General features: G+C 40.3%; 1 protein-coding gene and 1 long non-coding RNA gene across 5 annotated transcripts in view; both read left to right on the plus strand.

Moving 5' to 3' along the window:
- The window catches only part of CDIN1 (CDAN1 interacting nuclease 1), a 277,462-nt gene that overhangs the window by 223,277 nt on the left and 28,726 nt on the right, over positions 1 to 25,459 (plus strand). Inside the window, exons 11-12 of one of the 4 annotated variants that reach the window (XM_055537306.1) lie at positions 4,041 to 4,206; positions 6,414 to 9,653. The exons of 1 other annotated variant lie outside the window; for it this stretch is intronic. In XM_055537306.1, the coding sequence (XP_055393281.1) occupies positions 4,041 to 4,170 (130 nt within the window). In that variant the 3' untranslated portion in view covers positions 4,171 to 4,206; positions 6,414 to 9,653. Of the gene's footprint in view, positions 1 to 4,040; positions 5,436 to 6,413; positions 9,654 to 25,459 lie in introns of those variants that run through there. 2 more of the 4 variants (XM_055537307.1, XM_055537305.1) reach the window with 2 other exon arrangements.
- On the plus strand, positions 13,374 to 15,170 carry LOC129621186 (uncharacterized). The gene is made up of 3 exons (XR_008699085.1): positions 13,374 to 13,802; positions 14,096 to 14,242; positions 14,756 to 15,170. It is a non-coding gene; the product is annotated as an uncharacterized LOC129621186 (long non-coding RNA).

A 25,459-nucleotide genomic window follows, 5' to 3' on the forward strand; every position in this document is an offset into this window, starting at 1 on the left:
GTGATCTCATTCTTATCCAGTTGACATCAAAAAAGGTGAAATCTCTAGGTGCCTAAGCATGTACTTGTCCAACATAAAAATTTCCTAGGTCTTGGTTTTCTCTCTGTTTTACACCTTTTCAGATGGAAACACTAGAGATGGGTTGCTTGGTTTTTCAAATTCTCAGCCCACATGCTCCCTTCTGTAAGTTCCAGTAATCAAAGAATTGATCATACAAGGTTGCTTAATATGGTCAGCCTCTTCATAAATGGATAAGTTGCTGAAAGGTTATCTTGCCAGCATCTGATAATCACTGGATCCTGAGCTATTGGAGAAACATCAGAAATGCACTTAAGGTGTTGGGAACAAGGCCAGATCTTATTTTCTCATTAAATTTCCAAACTTGTCACCATCTGTAGTCCCCATTATTTTTGTCATTCAAAGACTACATAATTTGAAAGCCTTCATCTGCCAATCTCTATTTACAAAGGGAAGTTATATTTCCTTGTTTTTGATTAATTAAGATATACTGTCAGAGCTTTTGAGTTACACAAGAGAGCTGGTATTACCCAAGTTAATATAATGTCACCCAGAAGCTAGGGAACAAAGATTTAGGTGGTAGAGCCTTATTATGAGTCATTTCCCATATATACTAAAAATAGCTCAAATATCTGTGTTGCTACCTTTAGAGAGTCCTCCTAGCAAACCACTACATGAAATGTTCAGATTCACAATCTTCCATTTGTTTTTGTTTAATGTATTTATTTGAATTGGAGGATAATTACCTTACCATACTGTGATCGGTTTTGCTGTATATCAGCATGAATCAGCCACAAGTATACCTGTGTCGCCCCCAACCTGAACCTTCCTCCCCCCTCCCTCCCCACCCCATCCCTCTGGGTTGTCCCAGAGCACTGGCTTAGGGTGCCCTGCTTCGGGGCATCAAGCTTGCACTGGTCCTCCATTTTACATATGGTAATGTACGTGTTTCAGTGCTGTTCTTTCAAATCATCCCACCCTCACCTTCTCCCACTAAGTCCAAAAGTCTGTTCTTTATGTCTGTGTCTCCTTTGCTGCCCTGCATGTAGGATCATTGGTACCATATTTCTAAATTCCATATATATGCATTAATATACAGTATTTGTCTTTCTCTTTCTGACTTATTTCACTCTGTATAATAGGCTCCAGGTTCAGCCACCTCATTAGAACTGACTCAAATGCATTCCTTGTTATAGCTGAGTAATATTCCATTGTGTATATGTACCACAACTTCCTTATCTATTCATCTGCTGATGAAAAGATGCTCAACATCACTCGTTATCAGAGAAATGCAAATCAAATCTACAATGAGGTGTCATCTTATACCACTCAGAATGGCCGTCATCAAAAAGTCTACAAACAATAAATGCTGGAGAGAGTGTGGAGAAAAGGGAACCCTCTTACACTGTTGGTGGGAATGCAAACTGGTACAGCCACTATGGAGAATAATATGGAGAATCCTTAAAAAACTGGGACTAGAACTGCCCTATGACCCAGCAGTCCCACTGCTGGGCATATACCCTGAGGAAACCAGAATTGAAGGAGACATGTGCACCCCAATGTTCATTGCAGCAGTGTTAACAATAGCTGGGACATGGAAGCAGTCCAGATACACAATCTTGTAAAACATTTTCTGGTTGCTGGTTTCATCTGTTTCCTCACAAGTGAAACACAAGTCTACTTTCTTGGTCATCGAGGTGTTCCCCAGCCTGACTTTAATGCCTAGAAATTGCCGTTTTCGTAAAGAGCCGTCATGCCTCGTGTCCTTTGGCTTATGATTCAGGTAAAGAGCAGGCTGCTCTCTCTCTCTCAGTGCTGGTGATATGTGTTTTTGTTTTATTAAATCTTTAAAACACTGGGCTTGTTGTTTATGACCTCTATATATTCTTTTGTTCTTTTCCATGACTGGTTAGATTGCCTTTTTTTTTTCCCTCCCTTTGTAAAAATATGAGCACCTTTCTAAAGAACATCACAGCTTCCAGAATGGCTGCGTAATAAAACAGGGGAAACGTGTTGAGGTTAACATTAGGTTTCTCGAAACTGTGACTCAGGGCTGCTTTACTGATGGGAAGGTTTAGAGGCATCTCAGACATGATCCTCAGAATCACAGATCTTCCTGCTCTTGCCAGACTTGTTTTGACAAACCCAAGATCATCTGATACTAGTCACAGAGCTCTTCGTGAAATCAAGAAACAAAGTGGTATCCATTGCAGACAGTTTTTTGTGATTGAGAGTTACTAAGAAACCCCAATGGAAGCAATACCTTGTTTAGGTGTGAGCTTCACCTGATGGGCAAGTAAGCACAGCGGGGAGGAGTGGCAGCGGTGGGGGGTGGGGGTGGGGAGGTGCGCATACCTCGCACCTTAGGTGCCTGATTCTTCTGACCACAAAGGAGACTCTTCGGAGATAGTGAGAAACAAAAGCATGTGCAGTCAGCCCTGAGGGTAAATGTTGCAGGGCCTGGTACTCCAAGGAATTGCATCCTAGATGGCTCCTGTGCCCCAATCCCACCCCCCCGAACATGTTCAGTTGTTGAGAGCCGCCATCTCAGGATTCTGTCCCTGCACAGCGAGGATGCAAAGGTTTCAGTTAATCTTGCATCCAGCTTGGCTACCTTCCTGATGTGGATCCCCAAATAAACCATCCCACGATATCCAACTGAACTTGTTCCTGTGCATACAGTATTTCGCAGCCCATCCTGTACTGTTTGTTTTGGCAAGTACACTTCAGCATGTAATAAATCATGGGAGGAAAAAGCCTTTTGGCCTAGCTCGCTTCAGCCCGCTGTAATGTCAGAATACAGAAAGCAGTTCTGTTTTTAGACATCCTTTTACTAACCCAACATTCATAATTTATGATTTCACTGTAAAATTCCTGCAACACGACACCAAAAGTAGAGCTGCCCTTTAATTAAGTACTCTTGGTAGGAAAAACGTGAAACTGATGTGCAAAACATCTCTGTGTGCATGGTGATTGATAATGATTACATCTTTATGAACCCAGCCTAGAGGTCTCAACTTCCTGCTGACTACTTCCTGAGTGTGCTGCTAACTAAATTGGAGATAATTCGGAGGCATTATTTAGAAATACTGAGGTTTTAAGCCTGCATCTCTCAAGACTTTTTCTCAACTCTACGTGGCATTATTCCTTGTTTTCGTGATAAGAACCTACAGCCCAATTTCATGCCATGTTCAAGCTTAAGAGAAATTGTAGTGCAGAGAGAGAAGGGTCAGGAGATTTCTTCTTAGGATCCCAGTTGTCATATGTGTGTGTGTGTGTTTTGTTTTTTTTAGACTAGAAAGAATAGGGCAGAAGGAACTTCTGGCCCTATTGGTATATTGTAAGAAGACGACTTTGAGCCATTTCGTTTTTTAAAATTACTTTTCAAACTTTTTTTTTCACTTAATTGAAAATAGGTAAGTTTAACCTTTAAAAGGGTGCCTCTGAATGTGAAAGTGTTAATCACTCAGTCATGTCCAACTCTTTGGGACCCCATGGACTGTAACCCATCAGGTGCCTCTGTACATGGAGGCAAGCCTCCAGGCAAGAATACTGGAGTGGCTGCCATTCCCTTCTCCAGGGCATCTTCCTGACCCCCGGATCAAACTCCAGTCTCTTGCATTGCAGGCAGATTCTTTACCATCCGAGCCGCCAGGGAAACTATGCTCAGCTGTACCTCTGAATATTAAAAGGCTAAAAGCCCAAGCCTGGTGCTCCCCAGCTCAATGCTACTGCAACTCTGTTTTATCCTTCATCAGCTAAGTCAAGCATAACACCTGACTGAGAGGAAATCAGGATAGTGAAATAGTTCAGGTTCCTTGAAAAAAAGGTAACAAATCCATCCAAGGTGGTAACATTTGCATTAAATAAACTTTTTGGTCTAAGTTCAACTACTTTCAGTCAGAATCATAGCAACGGAAACAAAAACTGTGTAAAGTCATCTTATCCATGCATCAGTGATTACCTTTTTCTGGAATTATGTCAGTACTACCTGCGTGTGTTATTTTCTTGTGTTTCTGCAGGTTTGGGCCAGGCTTAGTCATCTACTGGTACGGGTTTATCCAGGAGCTGGATTGTAACCGGGAGAGGGGCATCCTGCTCCATGCCTGCTTCCCCACTGACATCGTCACCTTGTGCCACAGTGTTGCTTGACCCTGATGAGCCTGGAAGAGAAGCTGGGAGGAAAAGGTGAATCCGGAAGCAATTTTACTTTCCTGCAGCGTAAACTCCTGGCAACATCTGCCCTGAACTTCAGCTGAACTCTCGCTGCCCGTGGTCACACCACTACCTCTTTAGACAAACATATCAAGAGTTTCTGTTTTCCTTCATCCCTTGCTCATGGGAACAGCCAAGAACTACAGACACAACCCACTCATTATCAGCATTTCTGTCTCTGTCAAACAGTTAGTTTATAGATAGTCATAATCTTTCTTCCTTCCGGATGGTTTCTCCTTATATACTGAACAAAAGAAAAAATGTGGAGACTGAAAGGTGTGATTTTTCAATTCTCCGCCCAGTTACCAAATCGCCCTCTTATTTATTTTTTGGCTAAGCCTGCATTCATTCTGTCTCCCTCCCCATTTCTCTTCATGTACACTTACAGATACCCAGGATTGCATTACCGTCGTGGAGTAACCTCTCACAGTCCTAGCAAAGCCAAAGTCGTGAAGGCTACAACTGGATTTTCTCGCTCACCTGCAGGGGCTGATCTTGCTGGGAGCCTGTGATTGTTTTGTCCAGTCTTTATGGTTTCCTGACTTCTATGGCAGTAAGCCAAGCTGGAAAAAATATATTTGATGAGAATTTCTTCTTTTTATATTACTTGTTTGAACACCAAACATTTTCCACTTATCTCATTTAAAAGCATTAGTTACGTTGTGTCTGGAAACCACGCTTCTCTTTTGGATTGGGGGCTGAGGGCAGATAACTGAAGCTCGGGGCCAGCCTTGAAGAGAGTTTATTTTAAAACACAACTAGTTGTCTGTAGGTATGGATGGTAGTTGGTATTTTTATGAGTAAAATTTTTCAAAAGTGCATTCTTTACCCTGCTTTATATCTCCCATTTATACCACATAATTATATAACATTCACATAAGTTAGGCATTAGGGAAGTTCAGCTTTGAATGAATTAAGTGTACCAAAAATAAACCTAGAGCAATTTTCAGGTTAGCAAAATAAAAGAAGTTTTGTATTTGTTCACTTTCATTTATTCATTTTTTATACTGCAAACCAAATTTCAATCTGAAGGAAAACATCATTATAAATTCATTATAAACCTATCTTTTAGGAAGGTAAAAAATTAATCCATACCCAAAAATGTATTTAATGAAATTTTCCCCCATGTTGACAAAAAATAATATTCTTTATAATGTTGAGTGAGTTTGGAAATATTAGTAAAAATGTAACTTTTACAAACACCCTCAAGTTATCTGTATTGCTCGGTTCTTTCAAAAGACTTAACTGTACTGTCTGCACTTTGTTCATTTTGCACCTAAGAGGGTATGCAGACGTCTGCCTGTTACCTTTCCTTTTGAAGAACAGAAACATGTCGGGTTCAGGCATGGATTTTAGCTCTGTGGTAGGTTGCGTTAAACAAGAAAGAGGGGGAAGATGAAATGGTATGGTATTATCAGGCAAGCTTGTGCTTCAGTGTAAAATTCACCATACAGGTTTTGTGAGTAAAATAGAATGATTGGGAACCACTGCTGGTGTTTTTGATACACATCACACACACACACACACACACATACACACTTAGACCAAACTGTTGTTAAAAGCTGTTTTCATGGCATGCTTTAAACTGATTTTTCTTCTTTAGGAGTAAGTTGCATGGATCTGCACAGATGTTGAAAACCTTGTTAAACCCTCATCAAGGATTTGTTTATTTTACATTAAACAAATTTATGATGAAGGGGCACAAATAAATTTAAAAAATGAAAGAGGTGCTTGCTCCTGCCTGGCACCCTGACATAATATGTTAGGAGAAGGTACCAGTGTTCTCTGGCAAAGGCACCACCTTTTCTGTATGGATGAGATTTTTAAATCTGGCCCTGAAAAGTGGGAAAGAAACCAGTGGTAGAATGTACATATCATGATAAAGTTACAAAGTTATTTAAAACTCAGCTTTATACAACATAAAAACTAATGTGATTATAACGTGTATTACTTTTCAGTAGACATTGGAGGAGTGGTATTGGGGGAACTGATGTTCCTAGACTAGAAGCCGAAATCCTCCTTGTCCTTTTATGTAAGAAATACTTACCTGTGCTATTAATATTTCTATGTGTGTTGTTTGTTTACTTGTGTGTTTTTTTTTTTTAATTTAGACAGTATAAACATCACCCCTAAAGAGTAGACATATGGTGACATTTTTTTTTTTCTTCTCTCATCATTAGAACATTAACGTTAAAGTCAAATCCTACTTTATGGAGATCTCTGCAAACCGTGCTGATGAATTAAGCCAAGTGAGAAAGCAGGAATGTGTGTACAAACATAAAACTCAATGATGTTCTCTCTGGCATATGTAGACCTGCCAAGCGTCTGCTCTCACAAACAAACAGGAGACACTGTTCGTTCGAAGCTCTCAGAGGGATGAGTTCAGAGCAAAGCTGATCCAGCGCTGATACTTCACAGACTTGGTCCCACCCCATTTCTACCCCAAACAAACAAAAAACAATGAGACTTCTTTTTTTTTTTAATTTGCGTTGGGCAAGGTGTCTGTTAACTCTTCTGAACACTCCTAAATCATATGTAAAAGGGAGGCTCGAGTGCAGAGTAGAAAACTGGCTCTCCAGGGGACATCATTTTCCTTTAAGCATAGGTGTATAGGTGCTCATTATTGGCAAGGCTTAATTCCACTCTGGAAAAAGATAAGTTGTCAAGTCTTTGAGGGGTGAACTCACTCATTAAAGCCACCAGGGGACTCCTTAGCACCCTGGATGAGGTCATCCACTAAATGGGCCCCGGTGGGCCTCACTAATTAACGCACAGCGCCCAAGTGAACAGTTAGTTCACTCGCCCCTCCCTGAGGAGCTACACCCAGTGTTTGCTTTCCTCTCTGGAACCAAGATACCTGAGATGTCTGCTCTTTCTCACCAGCGCCACCCAACACACACACCCTCTTTACAGACCTGCAGTTTCAGTTGAATTAAATCCGTGCTGGCCTCCATTCCCTTCCTCTTCCCTGTCATCTCCCCTTCTCCACCCTTTGCAGTTTCTTCCCACGTAGACACACATTCGGCACTTACTACAGCTCATTGAAAAAGACTCTGATGCTGGAAAGATTGAGGGCAGGAGAGAAGGGGACGACAGAGCATGAGAGGTTGGATGGCATCACTGACTCAGTGGGCGTTAGTCTGAGCAAACTCTGGGAGATTATGAAGGACAGGGAAGCCTGGCGTGCTGCGATTCATGGGGTCACAAAAGTCAGACATGACTGAGTTACTGAACATCAACAACACTATATCTTGGTTCTTTTTCTCTCTGGGAAATGATCCCAGGACTGAAATGCAGCCCGTCTGAATCCTAATCCATGTATTTTCAGAGTCCAGGTTGGGGAAGACCAAATGGCCTAAACCCTCTGGGGAAAAGCACACGTAAGGCTCCTCCGTGTACCCAGTGTTCACAGGCATCTTTGGCACCTGAAGATCCTAAAACCTGTAACTAAGATATTTACAGGGTCAAAGAGAGCCTGAGGTTTAGTCTATCCGTAACTATTTTGGCAAAAAGAGTCCAAAGAACATGTGAGGTTTACTGATATTTTCAGGCTGAATGGTGATGTTTAGCTGATTAAAATTACTAATTAAAATAGTAAAATGTCTCTGTGATTCAATTAGAGAATCACGGCCTAGCTCGTTCATCTTGGAGGAAGCTTGCCATTTTCTGTGTGATCTGCTGGGAGCAAATTGCCTCCTAACTATAACTATTTTGTGAATAGGATGGGAGGTGAAAATCTCCCAGTTGGCACCTTCTCAGTTAAGGTCAAGGAACAAAGCCGGCTTAACTAGAGAGGAAATTAAAAGGCAAACAATAGGAGTTTGCCTGGACTGTCACCATTTATAGCGAGATCCTCTCTGGACCTGCCTGGTAGGTCACCCTCAGGTTAAGGAAAGGTCCCAGTGACACAGTTCAGACCCTCTAATTGTATTATGCCAAACTAACCTTCCTATATATAGTAAAAATGGTCTGAAGATGTTTTATTAAGAACATGCCTGGATTGCAAAGATTAAGGAAGATGGAATTATGAATTAAATAATAACCAGAACAGCTTGCGTTCCCCTTGTGTTTTTCACTTTCCTGCTATTGTTTTGAACATTGCTGTGAGACAAAGAGCTGCTTAGGTCAAGAACTATAAATTACGGTTTTCATACAATAGTCATCCACTAAAATGATTTCAAAGCTTGATCAAAGTACTTCAAAAAGACTTTTAAAACTTTTCCACAATGCGGGGGGAGGGGACAGACTCATTTGATGCTTTAATTTGCTTCAGTCAGTCTAGCAGCGTTCCATCTTGGCGTCATACCTACTTTATATAAAATCCCACTCATTAGTTAGAGCAATCCAACTTGTTCTTATTGTTGTCTCGTGTACAAGTAAAGGGGATTTACGTTTCCATCTAGTTAACTGGCACAACTAAACCTTTGGAGGCACTTGTAATGGAAGGAAAAGGTGCACATAATCCTGCTTTCAAAGAAGCATAACTTGACAGCATTTAATCATGATATGCAAGGTGTTTAAGACTAACTCCCTGATTAGAATTAAAGTGGATATCAGTGGATTTAGTTGGCATCTTAATAATAGTCATGGTAGCAGATAGATTTCGTGTTTCATCTCTTTTCCCTCACCACTTGCATTTACTTGGAGCTGTCTCATGTCGTAAGCAAGGATGATGAGAAGTACCCTAGTGGTAAATAAATTGAGTAAATTCTAGGCCCAACCATACATAAAGACAGTGTGGGATGGCTGCCACAATGCTTCCCTGTCAGGTAATTTTTATTTTTTAAAAGGAAGGTCATTTTGAAATGCTGACATGAAATATAACCAAGTCAATTAAGTAAGAACAATGGAAGTTCAGAGTTTAATTGAGGCCTGAACATGAAGCCACCGACCATTAACCTAAAGCAGTCATGAATTCCCCTGAAAACAGCCTCAGTTAAAGGTATTTCTAGAATAGCTAGCACTTTTTTCTTTAAAAAAAAAAAAAGCGTCCTTTTTATATTCAACACAGATACAGTCAGAAATTACAATTGAGTGTATGTAAAGTGGACTGTTTTTTAATTTTAACTGAAATTTCTTTTATAGGGAAAAATCAAAATTTATATAATCCCAGTGACCTCTGCAGGAAACCATAGTTTTGTAAGCAAACCAAAAGTTGTAAGCACCTTTTATTTGATTGTGCCACGTTTATCTCAATTGTTGATGTACTTCTCTCTGTAGTTGTTCAGTGGCGAGCTTTTCCGACTCGACTGTAAGTTCCATAGAGTAGGAACTGTGTTTATCTTGTTCACCACTCTATGACCCAATAGCTAACAGAGCTCCTGGCACAGAGCAGGTGTTCAATAAATGTTGAATGCACAAATGAATGACTGTTGAGCTTAAATGTGCTCTTACTCGCTTGCATTAAAGGAATAATTGGAGGCTTTTTAACTTTCTCATTTTTTTCAGCTGAAAACTAGGTGTATTTATTGGAATCAGAGAAACACATCATATATTTTGACATTAATTAATTACTTTGGTGAGAATTAATTACTTCAGAAACCCTCAAAATCTGAAATATGGCAGTTTCATCCACCAGAGTATTTGAGGATGCATACTTAGTTGTAAAGGCTTCCCTGGTGGCACAGAGGGTAAAGAATCCTCTGCCAATGCAGGAGACACAGTTTGATCCCTGAGTTGGGAAGATCCCCTCGAGAAGGAATGGCTACCCACTCCAGTATCCTTGCCTGGAGAATCCATGGACAGAGGAGCCTGGTGGGCTACAATCCATAGGGTCGCAAAGAACTGGACATGACTAAAGCAACTTAGCAGCCACATATGCACTTAGTTGTAAGAGGAATTCCTGTGCTTTCATTGTGTTTGCCTTAAAATTAGCCTTTGTACATTATTGTTTATCCAATATATTGCTAAATTAACTCAAACATTTAAAATTTTTTTTTTTAAGGCTTATTAAGGCTTAGCTTTATCTTTACATTTCTATTTAAGGAAGTTTCCCCTAAAATCAAGTCAAGGCAACTATGTTTTGTACACAGATTTGGGGATATTTGGTGAAATTATTAGATTAACTGCAAAAAATGGTGCTTTCCATTGCTCGCTTTTATACTGCTGAGCCGGTGACAAAGTGCTTCCTGGCCATAGAAGTGTCTGCTGGCTCAGGAGAGACGGGTTCTCTGGTCATTGGCCAACAGGATCTGACTTGGGAGAGACACTGTCCATGAACTGCTCAGGGGGTGTTTCCCTGTTAGTCATTAATTCAGAGTATGTTATCATCTGAAAGCCAGAGACATTTGGCATATTTCCTCATATTTTGAAGACTTATGACACAAAAGGAGCTGGAATTCTCACATTTCTTTTGTGCTCTGCCGGTTTCCCAGGACTTAATTCACTGGGGCCATTTTGGTACGTGATTCCTTCCATGAGTGTCTCCGGAGAGAACTGACACTCAGGACAGATGTCGCTGAGACTGGATCCTCTTTGGCTCTGTGGGATGTTTCCATCTTATATTTTTAGCATTTAGGGTCTTGAAGACATGAGTATTTATTGAGTCCCTGATGTATGTTTGGCAGGCTATAGTCCATGGGGTCGCAAGAGTCAGACACGACTTAGTGACTAAACAGCAACAATGGCAAGTGTATGTTTAAAACTGTCTCAGGTGTTGTGGGGAATTCAGAAATATGCAGTAAATGCTCATTTGGGGGAAAATAAATCATTACTTGGGCTTCCCAGGTGGCTCAGCCACGGTGCACAAATCATTACTTGGCAAAATGAAAGCAAAAGATTTGAAAATTTCAGAAAAGACAATTATAGTATAAAAAGGAAAGAGGCAAACCTGTGGGGCTTTTAGTAAGATATTTTACTTCTAGACTTTGGGCAGCAAATAATTTTCTATATGCTGTGGTAGCTGCATTCACTACTGTTGAGAAGGGTTCTGAGGCTGAGTCCAGCTCAATGGGAAATAAGGCTGTGATCATTCTGGGCACAAGTCTTTGGAGTGGGTAGTAATCACATAGATGCCACATATTTTCTATTCCTGCCCTAGGCCGTTCATGTTTAGTGCAAATATAAATAAATTCTAAGCATTTGGAACAGAACTCATAATCTTGTTCATGGGCCTGAATAATAAACAGTAACATTTTCATTGGTTCTATAACATCAAGTGAAGTATTAGTAACATCTGTCCATGGCTGAGATCTGTTTATCAATTCATATAAGCAAAATATTTCAATAGGAATATGATTTAAAAACTCAAGGTAAACACTTTAGAAGGCCACAGATAATTATTTCTCTCAGTAAAGTAAACACTTACAAGTTACATGACGTTATTGAAGAGAAACATTGGGTCTCTACAGTTTGGGCTGTCCATAAGGATCTTGCGATTTGAGGATTGTCTTCTATTAGATGGTCTCACATACTCCGTAGATTTTTATTTTTACTGTTTGTTTTCCCAGTAAATGCAAGCTGGGGTTTCAAGGTCAGCTGCAGAACAGGCCTTCCTTCTCTTTCATGGTCCTAATACCTTCTGGATTTCAATTTCCTACTTAGTGCAGTGCATTTTTAGAAAGTAGTCATTATATATTTGTTATATTTGTTTTAAAATATGCTTCCAGAGAGAAGTGTTGAAATATTTTCAAAGGTGAAAGAGATGGGTATGCTTTACATGGTAATGCAGTTTTTGCTAATATACTTACCATTAAGCCATAAATAATGTTCCTAAAACCTTTTAATTGAATCAGCTCATTAATTCTGTCAGCTAAACTAATGACAATCATTGCACACAGAAAATTAGTAGGTAAAAAGCTAAAAATATTTTGTTGCTTGCTAATTTGAATAGAAGAATCCATCTTGGTTTTCCAAGTTACAATTTTTTAAAAAGCATTTTGTGGTAAATGAAAAAAAAAAAAGAAAAGCAATTCAGCCTAACAGAGGGTAATCGAAAAGCAGAACAGCTAGAAAGATGGCAAAGTGGACATAAGTGCATTGCATGTCAATGTAAAACTCAGTCTTTTGGTAAATTATTTTCATCTTACTTGCTTCCCCACTATCCTTGAAAGTGTTTCCCAATGACAAAGGGGTTAAAAACAGCAGCAGCAGCTTGGAGGCGTGGAGTGAGCAAAGAAGCCCATGTGAGAATTGAATTGCATTTTCAATCGGTTCCCTAAGAGGTATGCGGAAAGGAAAATTGAGCCATTAAGCAAAGAAGAAATGAGTTTGACTCATAGACTCAGAGAATTTTAGAATTGGAAGAGACCAGAGACCTCATTGTACAAGTGAGAAAACTGGAGTCGGGAGAGGTCGCATGACTCATCCAAGGTGACAGAGCTAGCTAATTGGAGGCAGGACTAGAATTCGTCCTTCCTAACCTCCTGTCCACCATCATTGGCACCATGACGTTAATCATTTATTCCAGAAAGAGCTTCCAATACCTAAGTTACTTTTACTGTTTACAAAGTAAAAGATCATTGTATATTTTTGAATGAACATTCTGAACCTTACTGTTTTTGCTGTTACTGATTGTCTGATCTCTATAGTAGGAATCAGCTGTTGCTTTGACAGAAATACCTCTTATTTTATTTGCATTTAAGTAACCTAAAATCCTTTTCATTCGGTGGCAGTTTCTTGGGTTTTTTTGGCTGTGTAGCTTGGGGGATCTTAGTTCCCCAACCAGTGGTTAGACGCTGGTCCCGGCAGTGAAAGCGCAGCATTCAGTTTCTATACATTGCCATGTAGCTTAAGGATTTGCTACTAAAAATGATTTTGGAAACAGTTGTAGGTTATTTTCCCCCCTGGCTGATTTACATATTCATTTGATTTCTCCTTCCATTAAAAAAATCCACAGATGTTATGTTTACTATCTTCTGTTCCTGTAAGGATAATGTTTAAACCAATAGTAATTCATGAATTTTTCTGATCCTCACCAGTAATGATTAGTATATCATATTCTATAACTGTACCCAGTAGAACCTGGTGGCTTACACTCAATTTGGCGACAGGCTGGAATCCCTGCTCCCCCACTTAAATAATGAGCCTAAAGGCTTCAATTTCTTCTGTTGTAAAATTGACATAATACCTATCACATAAGACTATTGTAAGGATTAAATAAGATTATTATGTAATACATCATACATCAGTGCTCTAACAAAACTAGCATCATATCTCATAGTTTTATTGTACATTATATAGTTATTAACAATATCACTACCATAGAAGGATCCATCTAATAAACTAAATGCACCATTAAAAAACTGTGCATTTTCTGTTAACATCAACATCAGTATAAGGTAAATAGCTTGGTTTATTATTGCTTTTCTAAAACTCATTTTAAAAAAGCCATTTTTCCTAAAGTTAAGGGAGAGGCAGTGGGGATATGTTTAGTTGATTGTTTTCGCAGACACATGTCTCACTTAACATTCCTCTTCTCTAGAGGAACTCTGAGCCCATGTTTCTTTTGATAGTGACCATAGCCTTGGCCATAAATACAACTTTGGAGACAACACAGCACAGGAACTAGCTCGGGCTTCCAGGTCTGATTGAAGGCCCCTATCAGCAGTGCTCCAGATGAGCCCCCGAAGGTTTGTCATAATAGAAAAGGTTTCTTTTGGGATTGAAATACCTTCTCCGGGCTATTGTTAATTCAGTGAAAGCATAAAATGCTATTTGAATGTGATCTTTGAAAAACTGAAAACAGCAAAGCAAAAGGAATTTGGGGAAATGAATACTAGTTTGTTCCTGGATTCTTTCTCTGATTGATGCTCCTGGATTCTTTCTCTGGTTGATGCTCCTGACACTATTGGGCACAGTTTTGTAAAAGACCTGACTTTGGCCAGTGCACCCACCCTTAAACTTTGACCTCATTATATCACAGGCAAGCTGAACAGTTTTCCAACACATGAACAAGCACGGAGGCTTCCCTCTGTGGTCACATGCCAGTCTTCTTAGATGCTTGAGGCAGGTTCTGCATCAGATTCTCCCTGGCGGCAGAGGACACTAACAGTAACACTGGGCATGGGAAGTATGTTTCCTTTTATCTGGGAGCTTGGGATCATTTTGCAAATAATTAACTGTGCTTCACAACATCCCTGCTAGGCGAAGAAGTGCTCCTGTGTCTGTAAACAGAAGAGTTAACCAGTTGAGCTGTGTTTCTTGTAGAAGTTTTTTGTTTACTTAGAATCTACCTGCAGTGCAGGAGACCCGGGTTCAATCCCTGGGTTGGGAAGATCCCCTGGAGTAGGAAATGATAACCCCTCCAGTATTCTTGCCTGGAGAATCCCATAAAGAAAGGAGCCTGGCGGGCTGCAGTCCATGGGGTCACAAAATGTCAGACACATCTGAGCAATGGGCTTATTTTAGCAAACACAGGTTGTGTGGTCTAACGATAATCTAGACACCTTAATTAACTGAATTTGAAAATTTCAGATGAATTTGCATTGCCCTCAATCTGGCAGCACATCTTGTTGAAAACATGAAGACTGATACGAACTGTCCTGACATAGCTTGATCTGATTATCACCTAAAATTGATCTAGGTTTGCAACTCATTGAAGTCAGATCATTGGAAGGACTGGTGCTGAAGCTAAAGCTCCAGTACTTCGGCCACATGATGCAAAGAGCTGACTCATTGGAAAAAGACTCTGATGCTGGGAACGATGGAAGGCAAAAGGAGAAGAGGGCATCAGAGGGTGAGATGGTTAGATAGCATCACTGACTCAATGGATATGAATCTGAGCAAACTCTAGGAGATAGTGAAGGACGGGGAAGCCTGGTGTGCTACAGTCCATGGGGTTGCAAAGTCAAACAGGACTTAGAGACTGATCAACAGCAACAACATATAATAAAAACTTGTATTTAGAATATTTCTAAAACTGAAAACTAAATAATAATAAAAATCAACTCAAAAAATAATTGGGAAAAGATTTGAACAGTCATTTAACCAGTGAAGAAATATGCCATGTGAACACATGAAGAGATATTCCACATAATTAATCACTAGTAAAATACAAATGACAGCACAATAAGATACCACTATACAGCTTCAACAATAGCGCAAATAAAAAGTTCACATTACCAAATGCTAAGGGAAGATGTGGAGCAACTGAAACTCTCTTATGCAAAATGGTATAGCCAATTGATTAAATAATTTGGCAGTTTCTTAAAACATTAAATAAATAGCAAATAACCCAGCAGCTTACTCAAGAGAAATGAAGGGTTTTCATAAAAACCTCTCCACAAACAGTTATAGTAATGTTATTTATCATTGTGAAAAGCTAGCAACAAACCAAATGTTCCTTTTTCTTGCTGATTAGTATCCCATTGCATAGTGGACCGTACACAGTCCCCCATGCAATGGGATACTAATCAGCAATATAAAGGCACCAACAACAGGTACTCACCATACATAAAGAATTTTCAAAAGAGTAGTGCCAAGTGAAGGAAGCCAGACTTAAAAGACTATATACAGTATATTCCATTTTTAGAATATTCTGGAAAAGTCAAATCTGTAGGGACAGGAATCAAAGCAATGGTTGCCAGGGATTAGACGGGGGGAAATTAACTACAAAGGGGCATGAGGGAACTTTTAGAATGTAACAAATACTCCTGATGGTTGCACACTATATACATTTTTCAAAATTCATAGGCCTCTGCACCAAAAAAGAGTGGACTGTGTAAATTATACCTCAATAAACAACAAAGGCAAATAAATGTAAAGATTTTAAAATAGATAATTTCAAATCAGTTTGTTCTTCAAATGTTGGAAATGTTTTGACAGTGTATGGGTTAAGCCTTTTCCTGATTCAATTTATTATTTTAGTTGAGCTATTTCAATATTCAATTTCCCTTCTCCACTGGAGCACATTTTGTCAGAACTCTCCACCATGACCTGTGCATCTTGCGTGGCCCTACACAGTGTGGCTCATAGTTTCATTGAGTTAGACAAGGCTGTGGTCCATATGATCAGATTGGTTAGTTTTCTGTGATCGTGGTTTTCAGTCTGTCTGCCCTCTGATGGAGAAGGATAAGAGTAACTGGGTCTTGTTCTGATGGGCAGGGCCATGCTCTTAAATTGAAGAAAGTGGGGAAAACCACTAGACCATTCAGGTATGACCTAAATCAAATCCCTTACAATTATACAGTGGAAGTGAGAAATAGATTTAAGGGACTAGATCTGATAGGGGCTGTGCGGGCGCAGGAGGGCTGAGAGGAGCTACTCCACGTTCAAGGTCAGGAGGGGCGGCAGTGAGGAGATACCCCTTGTCCAAGGTAAGGAGCAGCAGCTGTGCTTTGCTGGAGTAGCCATGAAGAGATATCCCACGTTCAAGGTAAGAGAAACCCAAGTAAGATGGTAGGTGTTACAAGAGGGCATCAGAGGGCAGACACACTGAAACCATAAACACAGAAAACTAGCCAATCTGATCACACGGACCACAGCCTTGTCTAACTCAATGAAACTAAGCCATGCTGTGTGGGGCCACCCAAGATGGGCGGGTCATGGTGGAGAGGTCTGACAGAATGTGGTCCACTGGAGAAGGGAATGGCAAACCACTTCAGTATTCTTGCCTTGAGAACACCATGAACAATATGAAAAGGCAAAATGATAGGATACTGAAAGAGGAACTCCCCAGGTCGGTAGACGCCCAATATGCTGCTGGAGATCAGTGGAGAAATAACTCCAGAAAGAATGAAGGGATGGAGCCAAAGCAAAAACAATACCCAGTTGTGGATGTGACCGGTGATAGAAGCAAGGTCCGATGATGTAAATATTGCATAGGAACCTGGAATGTCAGGTCCATGAATCAAGGCAAATTGGAAGTGGTCAGACAGGAGATGGCAAGAGTGAACGTCAACATTCTAGGACTCAGCAAACTAAAATGGACTGGAATAGGTGAATTTAACTCAGATGACCATTATATCTACTACGGCGGGCAGGAATCCCTTAGAAGAAATGGAGTAGCCATCATGGTCAACAAAAGAGTCTGAAGTGCAGTACTTGGATGCAATCTCAAAAATGACAGAATAATCTCTGTTAGTTTCCAAGGCAAACCATTCAATATCACAGTAATCCAAGTCTATGCCCCAACCAGTAACACTGAAGAAGCTGAAGTTGAATGGTTCTATGAAGACCTACAAGACCTTTTAGAACTAACGCCCAAAAAAGAAGTCCTTTTCATTATAGGGGACTAGAATGCAAAAGTAGGAAATCAAGAAACACCTGGAGTAACAGGCAAATTTGGCCTTGGAATACAGAATGAAGCAGGGCAAAGACTAATAGAGTTTTGCCAAGAAAATGCACTGGTCATAACAAACACCCTCTTCCAACAACTCAAGAGAAGACTCTACACATGGACATCACCAGATGTACAACACCAAAATCAGATTGATTATATTCTTTCCAGCCAAAGATGGAGACGCTCTATACAGTCAGCAAAAATCAGACTAGGAGCTGACTGTGGCTCAGATCATGAACTCCTTATTGCCAAATTCAGACTTAAATTGAAGAAAGTAGGGAAAACCACTATACCATTCAGGTATGACCTAAATCAAATCCCGTATGATTATACAGTGGAAGTGAGAAATAGATTTAAGGGACTAGATCTGATAGAGTGCCTGATGAACTATGGATGGAGGTTCATGACATTGTACAGGAGATAGGGATCAAGACCATCCCCATGGAAAAGAAATGCAAAAAAGCAAAATGGCTGTCTGAGGAGGCCTTACAAATAGCTGTGGAAAGAAGAGAAGTGAAAAGCAAAAGAGAAAAGGAAAGATACCAGCATCTGAATGCAGAGTTCCAAAAAATAGCAAGAAGAGATAAGAAAGCCTTCCTCAGCGATCAATGCAAAGAAATAGAGGAAAACGACAGAATGGAAAAGACTAGAGATGTCTTTAAGAAAATTAGAGATACCAAGGGAATATTTCATGCAAAGATGGGCTCAATAAAGGACAGATGGTATGGACCTAACAGAAGCAGAAGATATTAAGAAGAGGTGGCAAGAATACACAGAACTGTACAAAAAAGATCTTCACAACCCAGATAATCACAATGGTGTGATCACTCACCTAGAGCCAGACATCCTGGAATGTGAAGTCAAGTGGGCCTTAGAAAGCATCACTACGAACAAAGTTCGTGGAGGTGATGGAATTCAGTGGAACTATTTCAAATCCTGAAAGATGATGCTGTGAAAGTGCTGCACTCAATATGCCAGCAAATTTGGAAAACTCAGCAGTGGCCACAGGACTGGAAAAGGCAGTTTTCATTCCAATCCCAAAGAAAGGCAATGCCAAAGAACGTTCAAACTACCGCACAATTGCACTCATCGCACATGCTAGTAAAGTGATGCTCAAAATTCTCCAACCCAGGCTTCAACAGTTATGTGAACCATGAATTTCCAGATGTACAAGCTGGCCTTAGAAAAGGCAGAGGAACCAGAGATCAAATTGCCAACATCCGCTGGGTCATTGAAAAAGCAAGAGAATTCCAGAAAAACATCTACTTCTGCTTTATTGACTATGCCAAAGCCTTTGACTGTGTGGATCACAACAAACTGTGGAAAATTCTTAAAGAGATGGGAATACCAGACCACCTGACCTGCCTCTTGAGAAACCTATATGCAGGTCAGGAAGCAACAGTTAGAACTGAACATGGGACAACAGACTGGTTCCAAATAGGAAAATGAGTGTGTCAAGGCTGTATATTGTCACCCTGCTTATTTCACTTATATGCAGAGTACATCATGAGAAATGCTGGGTTGGAAGAAGCACAAGTGGGAATCAAGATTGCTGGGAGAAATATCAAGAACCTCAAATATGCAGATGATACCAGCCTTATGGCAGAAAGTGAAGAGGAACTAAAAAGCCTCTTGATGAAAGTGAAAGAGGAGAGTGAAAAAGTTGGCTTAAAGTTCAACATTCAGAAAACTAAGATCATGTCATCTGGTCCTATCATTTCATGGGAAATAGATGGGGAAACAATGGAAACTGTGTCAGATTTTATTTTTTGGGTCTCCAAAATCACTGCAGATGGTGATTGCAGCCATGAAATTAAAAGACACTTACTCCTTGGAAGGAAAGTTATGACCAACCTAGACAGCATATTAAAAAGCAGAGACATTACTTTGCCAACAAAGGTCATCTAGTCAAGGCTATGGTTTTTCCAGTGGTCATGTATGGATGTGAGAGTTGGACTATAAAGAAAGCTGAGCACTGAAGAATTGGTGCTTTTGAACTGTGGTGTTGGAGAAGATTCGAGAGTCCCTTGGAGAACAAGGAGATCCAACCAGTCCATCCTAAAGGAAATCAGTCCTGAATATTCATTGGAAGGACTGATGCTGAAGCTGAAGCTCCAATACTTTGGCCACTTGATGCAAAGAACTGACTCCTTGGAAAAGACCCTGATGTTGGGAAAGATTGAAGGTGGGAGGACAAGGGAGGACAGAGGATGAGATGGCTAGATGGCATCACCAACTTGATGGACAGGAGTTTGGGAGAACTCTGGGAGATGGTGATGGTAAGGGAGGCCTGGCCTGCTGCAGTCCATGGGGTTGCAAAGAGTCAGACACGACTGAGCAATTGAATTGAACTGAACTGAATTTATTATTTACAAAATACTAATACACTAACATTATATTAGCTATATTGAAGCTATTATATGTTTAATGTCAAAATTTAGAAGAATAAATCATATTCAAGCAAAAGAAGCAAAAATTAATTCTTGTTTCATAGCTTTGGACAAAATATTCATGCAACATAACGCAACAAATATTTATCTGGCATATATTGTCCCAGAATCTGTGAAATAGCCAGCTTTGCAAGTTTTTAAGGCCCCTAATAACCATATTAGGTCCTCAAATTTTCATTATTTCAAAGCATGTTAGAAAAGGTCTTGATGATATTATTTACAGAATCCCATTTCTATCTTAGAATAACACCTTGTTTGTCATAAATAGTAAGTGTTCATTATTTTATTATTTAAATTTCTTCCACTCACTTTTATAATGCAAGTATAGTATTATCTGTTGTAGTTGCCTTTGTTAATTGCCTACCCACCAGCCAATCGCCACAACCACCACCACACCTCCTTTCTATCCCAGCATTACTTTTGCTCAGATGTCCACTGTCCCCTAGATGGCTGTATACTTTCTCAGAGGAAGAGAACCTCAGCCCCAACCCCTAGAGGCACATCATGCTTGCTCTAAGCCCCTCGTGGCACCTCCCTTCTCTTACCAGTAACTGGTGTAGGCATAAACATATGCATTTGGACCAAAAACAGTTGAGAGAAAGTCTGCTGAAGGGCTTCTGGAAAAGCCCTGCCTTGCTGATCCAAAATCACAAAGAAAGAAATGGTCCCTCTTCTGCTGGTTGTATCTGGATGGGATGCATAGCTATGGCCATCTGGCAACCAGGAGTAATGCTAGATCACAGACAAGTGAACTCCCTGAGGATGAGGAAGCAGAAAAATGGAAAAAACCTGACTCTGATGATGTCACTAAGTCCCTGTATTTATTTTGAAACTGCCACATCTCCTGTTACCTCAGCTAATAAATTTTCTTTACTCTTTAAGCCAGTTGAGCTAGTCTTTTCTGTTGTTTGGAGCCAAAAAATGCCATAAGCAAAAGCACTGTTCAGTTCAGTTCAGTTGCTCAGTCGTGTCCAACTCTTTGCGACCCCATGAATTGCAGCACACCAGGCCTCCCTTACCATCACCATCTCCCAGAGTTCACTCAAACTCACATCCATCAAGTCGGTGATGCCATCCAGCCATCTCATCCTCTGTCATCCCCTTTTCCTCCTGCCCCCAATCCCTCCCAGCATCAGTCTTTTCCAATTTTCAACTCTTTGCATGAGGTGGCCAAAGTACTGGAGTTTCAGCTTTAGCATCATTCCTTCCAAAGAACACCCAGGGCTGATCTCCTTTAGAATGGACTGGTTGGGTCTCCTTGCAGTCCAAGGGACTCTCAAGAGTCTTCTCCAACACCACAGTTCAAAAGCATCAATTCTTCAGCGCTCAACTTTCTTCACAGTCCAACTCTCACACCCATACATGACCAATGGAAAAACCATAGCCTTGACTCAACAGACCTTTGTTGGCAAAGTAATGTCTCTGCTTTTCAATATGCTATCTAGGTTGGTCATAACTTTTCTTCCAAGGAGTAAGCGTCTTTTAATTTCATGGCTGCAGTCACCATCTGCAGTGATTTTGGAGCCCAAAAAGATAAAGTCTGACCCTGTTTCCCCATCTACTTCCCATGAAGTGATAGGACCAGATGCCATGATCTTTGTTTTCTGAATATTGAGCTTTAAGCCAACTTTTTCACTCTCCTCTTTCATTTCATCAAGAGGCTTTATAGTTCCTCTTCACTTTCTGCCATAAGGCTGGTATCATCTGCATATTTGAGGTTCTTGATATTTCTCCCAGCAATCTTGATTCCCACTTGTGCTTCTTCCAACCCAGCGTTTCTCATGATGTACTCTGCACATAAGTGAAATAAGCAGGGTGACAATGTACAGCCTTGACATACTCCTTTTCCTATTTGGAACCAGTCTGTTGTTCCATGTCCAGTTCTAACTGTTGCTTCCTGACCTGCATATAGGTTTCTCAAGAGGCAGATCAGGTGGTCTGGTATTCCCATCTCTTTCAGAATTTTCCACAGTTTATTGTGATCCACACAGTCAAAGGCTTTGGCATAGTCAATAAAGCAGAAACAGATGTTTTTCTGGAACTCTCTTGCTTTTTCGATCATCCAGTGGATGTTGGCAATTTGATCTCTGATTCGTCTGCCTTTTCTAAAACCAGCTTGAACATCTGAAGTTCACAGTTCATGTATTGCTGAAGCCTGGCTTGGACTTAAAACAAATACACTGTTTCCCATCAAAGTGAGATCACAGAAAAGGAAGCAGGGCATCCACCATTTTTGGGACCTTGAAGATATAGAATATTAATTTTAGCGATAAAATAAGTAAAAATTACTAATCATAAATGTTGATAAAAGGGGAAACAATGTGGGATGCAAGGACGCTCTACTATCTTCATAATTTTACTATAAATATCTTATTTGAAAATAACATTCATTTGGAAATATGGCTAGATAATATAATAGTAGATAAAGAAAATGAGCCTTTAAAATGTGAAATTTGGGCTTCCCTGGTGGCTCCATGGTAAAGAATCCACCTGCCAATGCAGGAGACTTGGGTTCCATCCCTGATCCGGGAAGATCCCACATTCATTCTGGGCAACTAAGCTCTTGTGCCACAACTACCGAGCCTGTGCTCTAGCCCGGGAACCACAACTCCTGAGCCCACGTGCTGCAACTTCTGAAACCCAAGCTCTGTAGAGTCTGTGCTCCACAGAGAAGCCACTGTAATGAGAAGCTCGCGCACCGCAACCAGAGAGTTGCCCCCTCTCACCGAAACTAGAGAAAAGCCCATGCAGCAACAAAGACCCAGAACAGTCAAATCAATAACATTCTGTTTTAAAATGTGAAATTGATTTGCATAGTGATTCTTCACCAGTGAGCCATTTTTTATGGTAAAACCTCTTCACTTCTACATTCATTTCCATGCATCTTCCTACAGAGTGAAGGCACTTCCTGAAAATGGGTAAGGGAACAGGAATTACTGTGTCTAGTCAATGGCTAAAACAACAGCCATACTAGAGTTTGGTGACCTGCTGGAGATCACACACTCTCAAGAGACAGAGCCAAGAACAGACCTGGCCTCCCATGAAGGAAACTTTGCTTATTCTTCTCTTCCTCTGCTTGAAATGGCAAGACCCCCTTCCAAAAGCTCATGGAAAAAGGAAATTTTCAATTTGGTGGCTGCTATTCAGACAATCTGCACATAGAGTGATAATTCTAATGCTGTGAGGTAAAGAATATGGTTTTTTCTCTTAATTTTAAAAGAACATAACTGGAAAATCAATTCATTGAGCAAATGACGATTGCTATTCCAAACGTCCCCCTTGGCAACTTACAGTACAATTCAATAAAAAAGTTGGCCTTTATACTCCTCTATTTCTTTAATGAAGGTAATCATATTTATTCGAATACTTTTTATAAACAGTGGGTGAAATACATATGTGTCTTTCAACTAATCTCTTCAATATAAAGCATTCTTATTCTGAAAGCCAGATTTCTCTACATAAATTATAAGTATGACAAGGTACGAGCTGACATCCCCCAGTGGCAGTATATCTGAACGATGGATAGACCGTATAAAAACCTTGCCTTGTGTCACACTGGAAAAACCCACCTCCGAAACTTATATAGTATTATAAATCAACCATCTATCAATTGAAACAAAGAAAAGAAAACCAAGCCTCCTTTGATTTAAGAAAAGAAAGCAATGGCTATTATATCCAGCAGGAGGGTATGAAGAAAATTAAGTCTGTAATATTAATAACTGCACTCAACAACAACAACGAGAAAATTCTAGAGCATTCCAGAGACCAGAGGGGGTTCTCCCTGGTTTTCAAGGGGAGAGACCAGCATGCAAACCAATCTATCCTCCAAAGGATATTGACAGAAGATTAATCAGTGGCAGTGAGGAGAGTTTTGCTATTGACGCAAGTCATCGCCCATGGGCGCCCATTGCGCCCATGACGCAAGCCCATAGCCCAGTGGACTCAGGAGTGGGAGGCATTCATCCCAGAGAATATGTAGGAAAAGTACATCAGAAACTATTTTTTTATTATTAAAAAAACCCTAATTGTACTAATATTTAATATGTTTTACTAATTTTACCAATATTTTACAATACATGTAAATAAATATACACAGTTTAAAAGTGTGTGCACAGTTTTTTTTTTCCCTGACAGCTGTATGTGATCAATAACAGCCAGGATCAATAGGTATCACCTATGAGTGTCCACAGTCATTTCATACAAATTACATACTGATTTTGACATGTCCTTCCAAATATATTGATCTGTTATGTCTTGAGTACTTCCAAGGGGCATACTCACTTTTCAGATATTTGGTCTCAATCTGGCAGTAACATACTGTTGTAATCTAGGCATGGTAATCACAGAAAGCATTCAGTAATGAAGTATGACGTGCCCTTTTGCAAACACCCAGGTACGGCATTTGGAAAATTAACATACCACACCACAGAAAAGCTTCTCTTGTGGCTCAGATGGTAAAGAATTTGTCTGCAATGCAGGAGACCTGGGTTCAATTCCTGGATTAGGAAGATCCCCTGGAGAAGGGAATGGCTACACGCTCCAGTATTCTTGCCTGGGAGATCGCATGGACGAAAGAGCCTGGCAGGCTACAGTCCAAGGGGTTGCAAAGAGTCAGACAAGACTGAGTGACTAACACTCACTTTTCATACCACAGAAACATAAAAAGAAGCAGACAACTGACTCTGTCATCATTGAGTTTGCCACTTTTCAATTCATTTGGTCACACTGGACATTATCCTATCCACAGGTCAGCAGTGGCACATACAAACACATTATTGATGAGAGATGTATTAATATGTCTTTTGTAACCCAAACATTATTGATCAGAGCCATATCAATACGTTTTTAGAGAATAATACAATTACCATCACTGAGCAAAGTTGTTAAAGCTTAAATTGATCACGGTTCATTATACAACTTATGATTGTTGTCATCATTCACATTTTGCCTCATTAGGTTTTTTCCAGACTTTGTGTATATTATAAACATAAAATTTTCAAAAATAATGCATTGTGAAATTTGGAGTGAAGAAGATTTTTTTGGTGAGTTTTATGCAGATAACTTTCTCTGATTGTCCAAGCAACATATATACTCATGTCCAACTCTTTGCAACCCCATGGACTATAGCCTGCCAGGCTCCTCTGTTCATGGGATTCTCCGGGCAAGAATACTGGAGTGGATTGCCATTTCCTCCTTCAGGGGATCTTCCTGACCTGGGGATCGAACCAGCATCTCCTGTGACTCCTGTTTGGCTGGTGGAGTCTTTCACCACTGAGCTACCAGGGAAATCCATACCCTAGGGCAGCAGTCCCCAAACTTTTTGGTACCAGGGACCGGTTTCATGGAAGACAATTTTCCCATGGATTGGGCAGCGGAGGGCAGGGGGCAGGTAGGGATGGTCTGGGGGTGATTCAAGCACATTACACTGATTGTGTGCTTGTGTGCTTATTTCTACTGTTAGTACATCAGGTCCACTTCTGATCATCAGGCATTAGATTCCAGAGGTCAGGGACGCCTGTCTAGTGTCTCAGAAGATGAAAGTTCTTCAGAATATAGT

This window comes from Bubalus kerabau, chromosome 10, assembly GCF_029407905.1.
Source record: "Bubalus kerabau isolate K-KA32 ecotype Philippines breed swamp buffalo chromosome 10, PCC_UOA_SB_1v2, whole genome shotgun sequence".
NCBI lineage: Eukaryota > Metazoa > Chordata > Mammalia > Artiodactyla > Bovidae > Bubalus > Bubalus kerabau.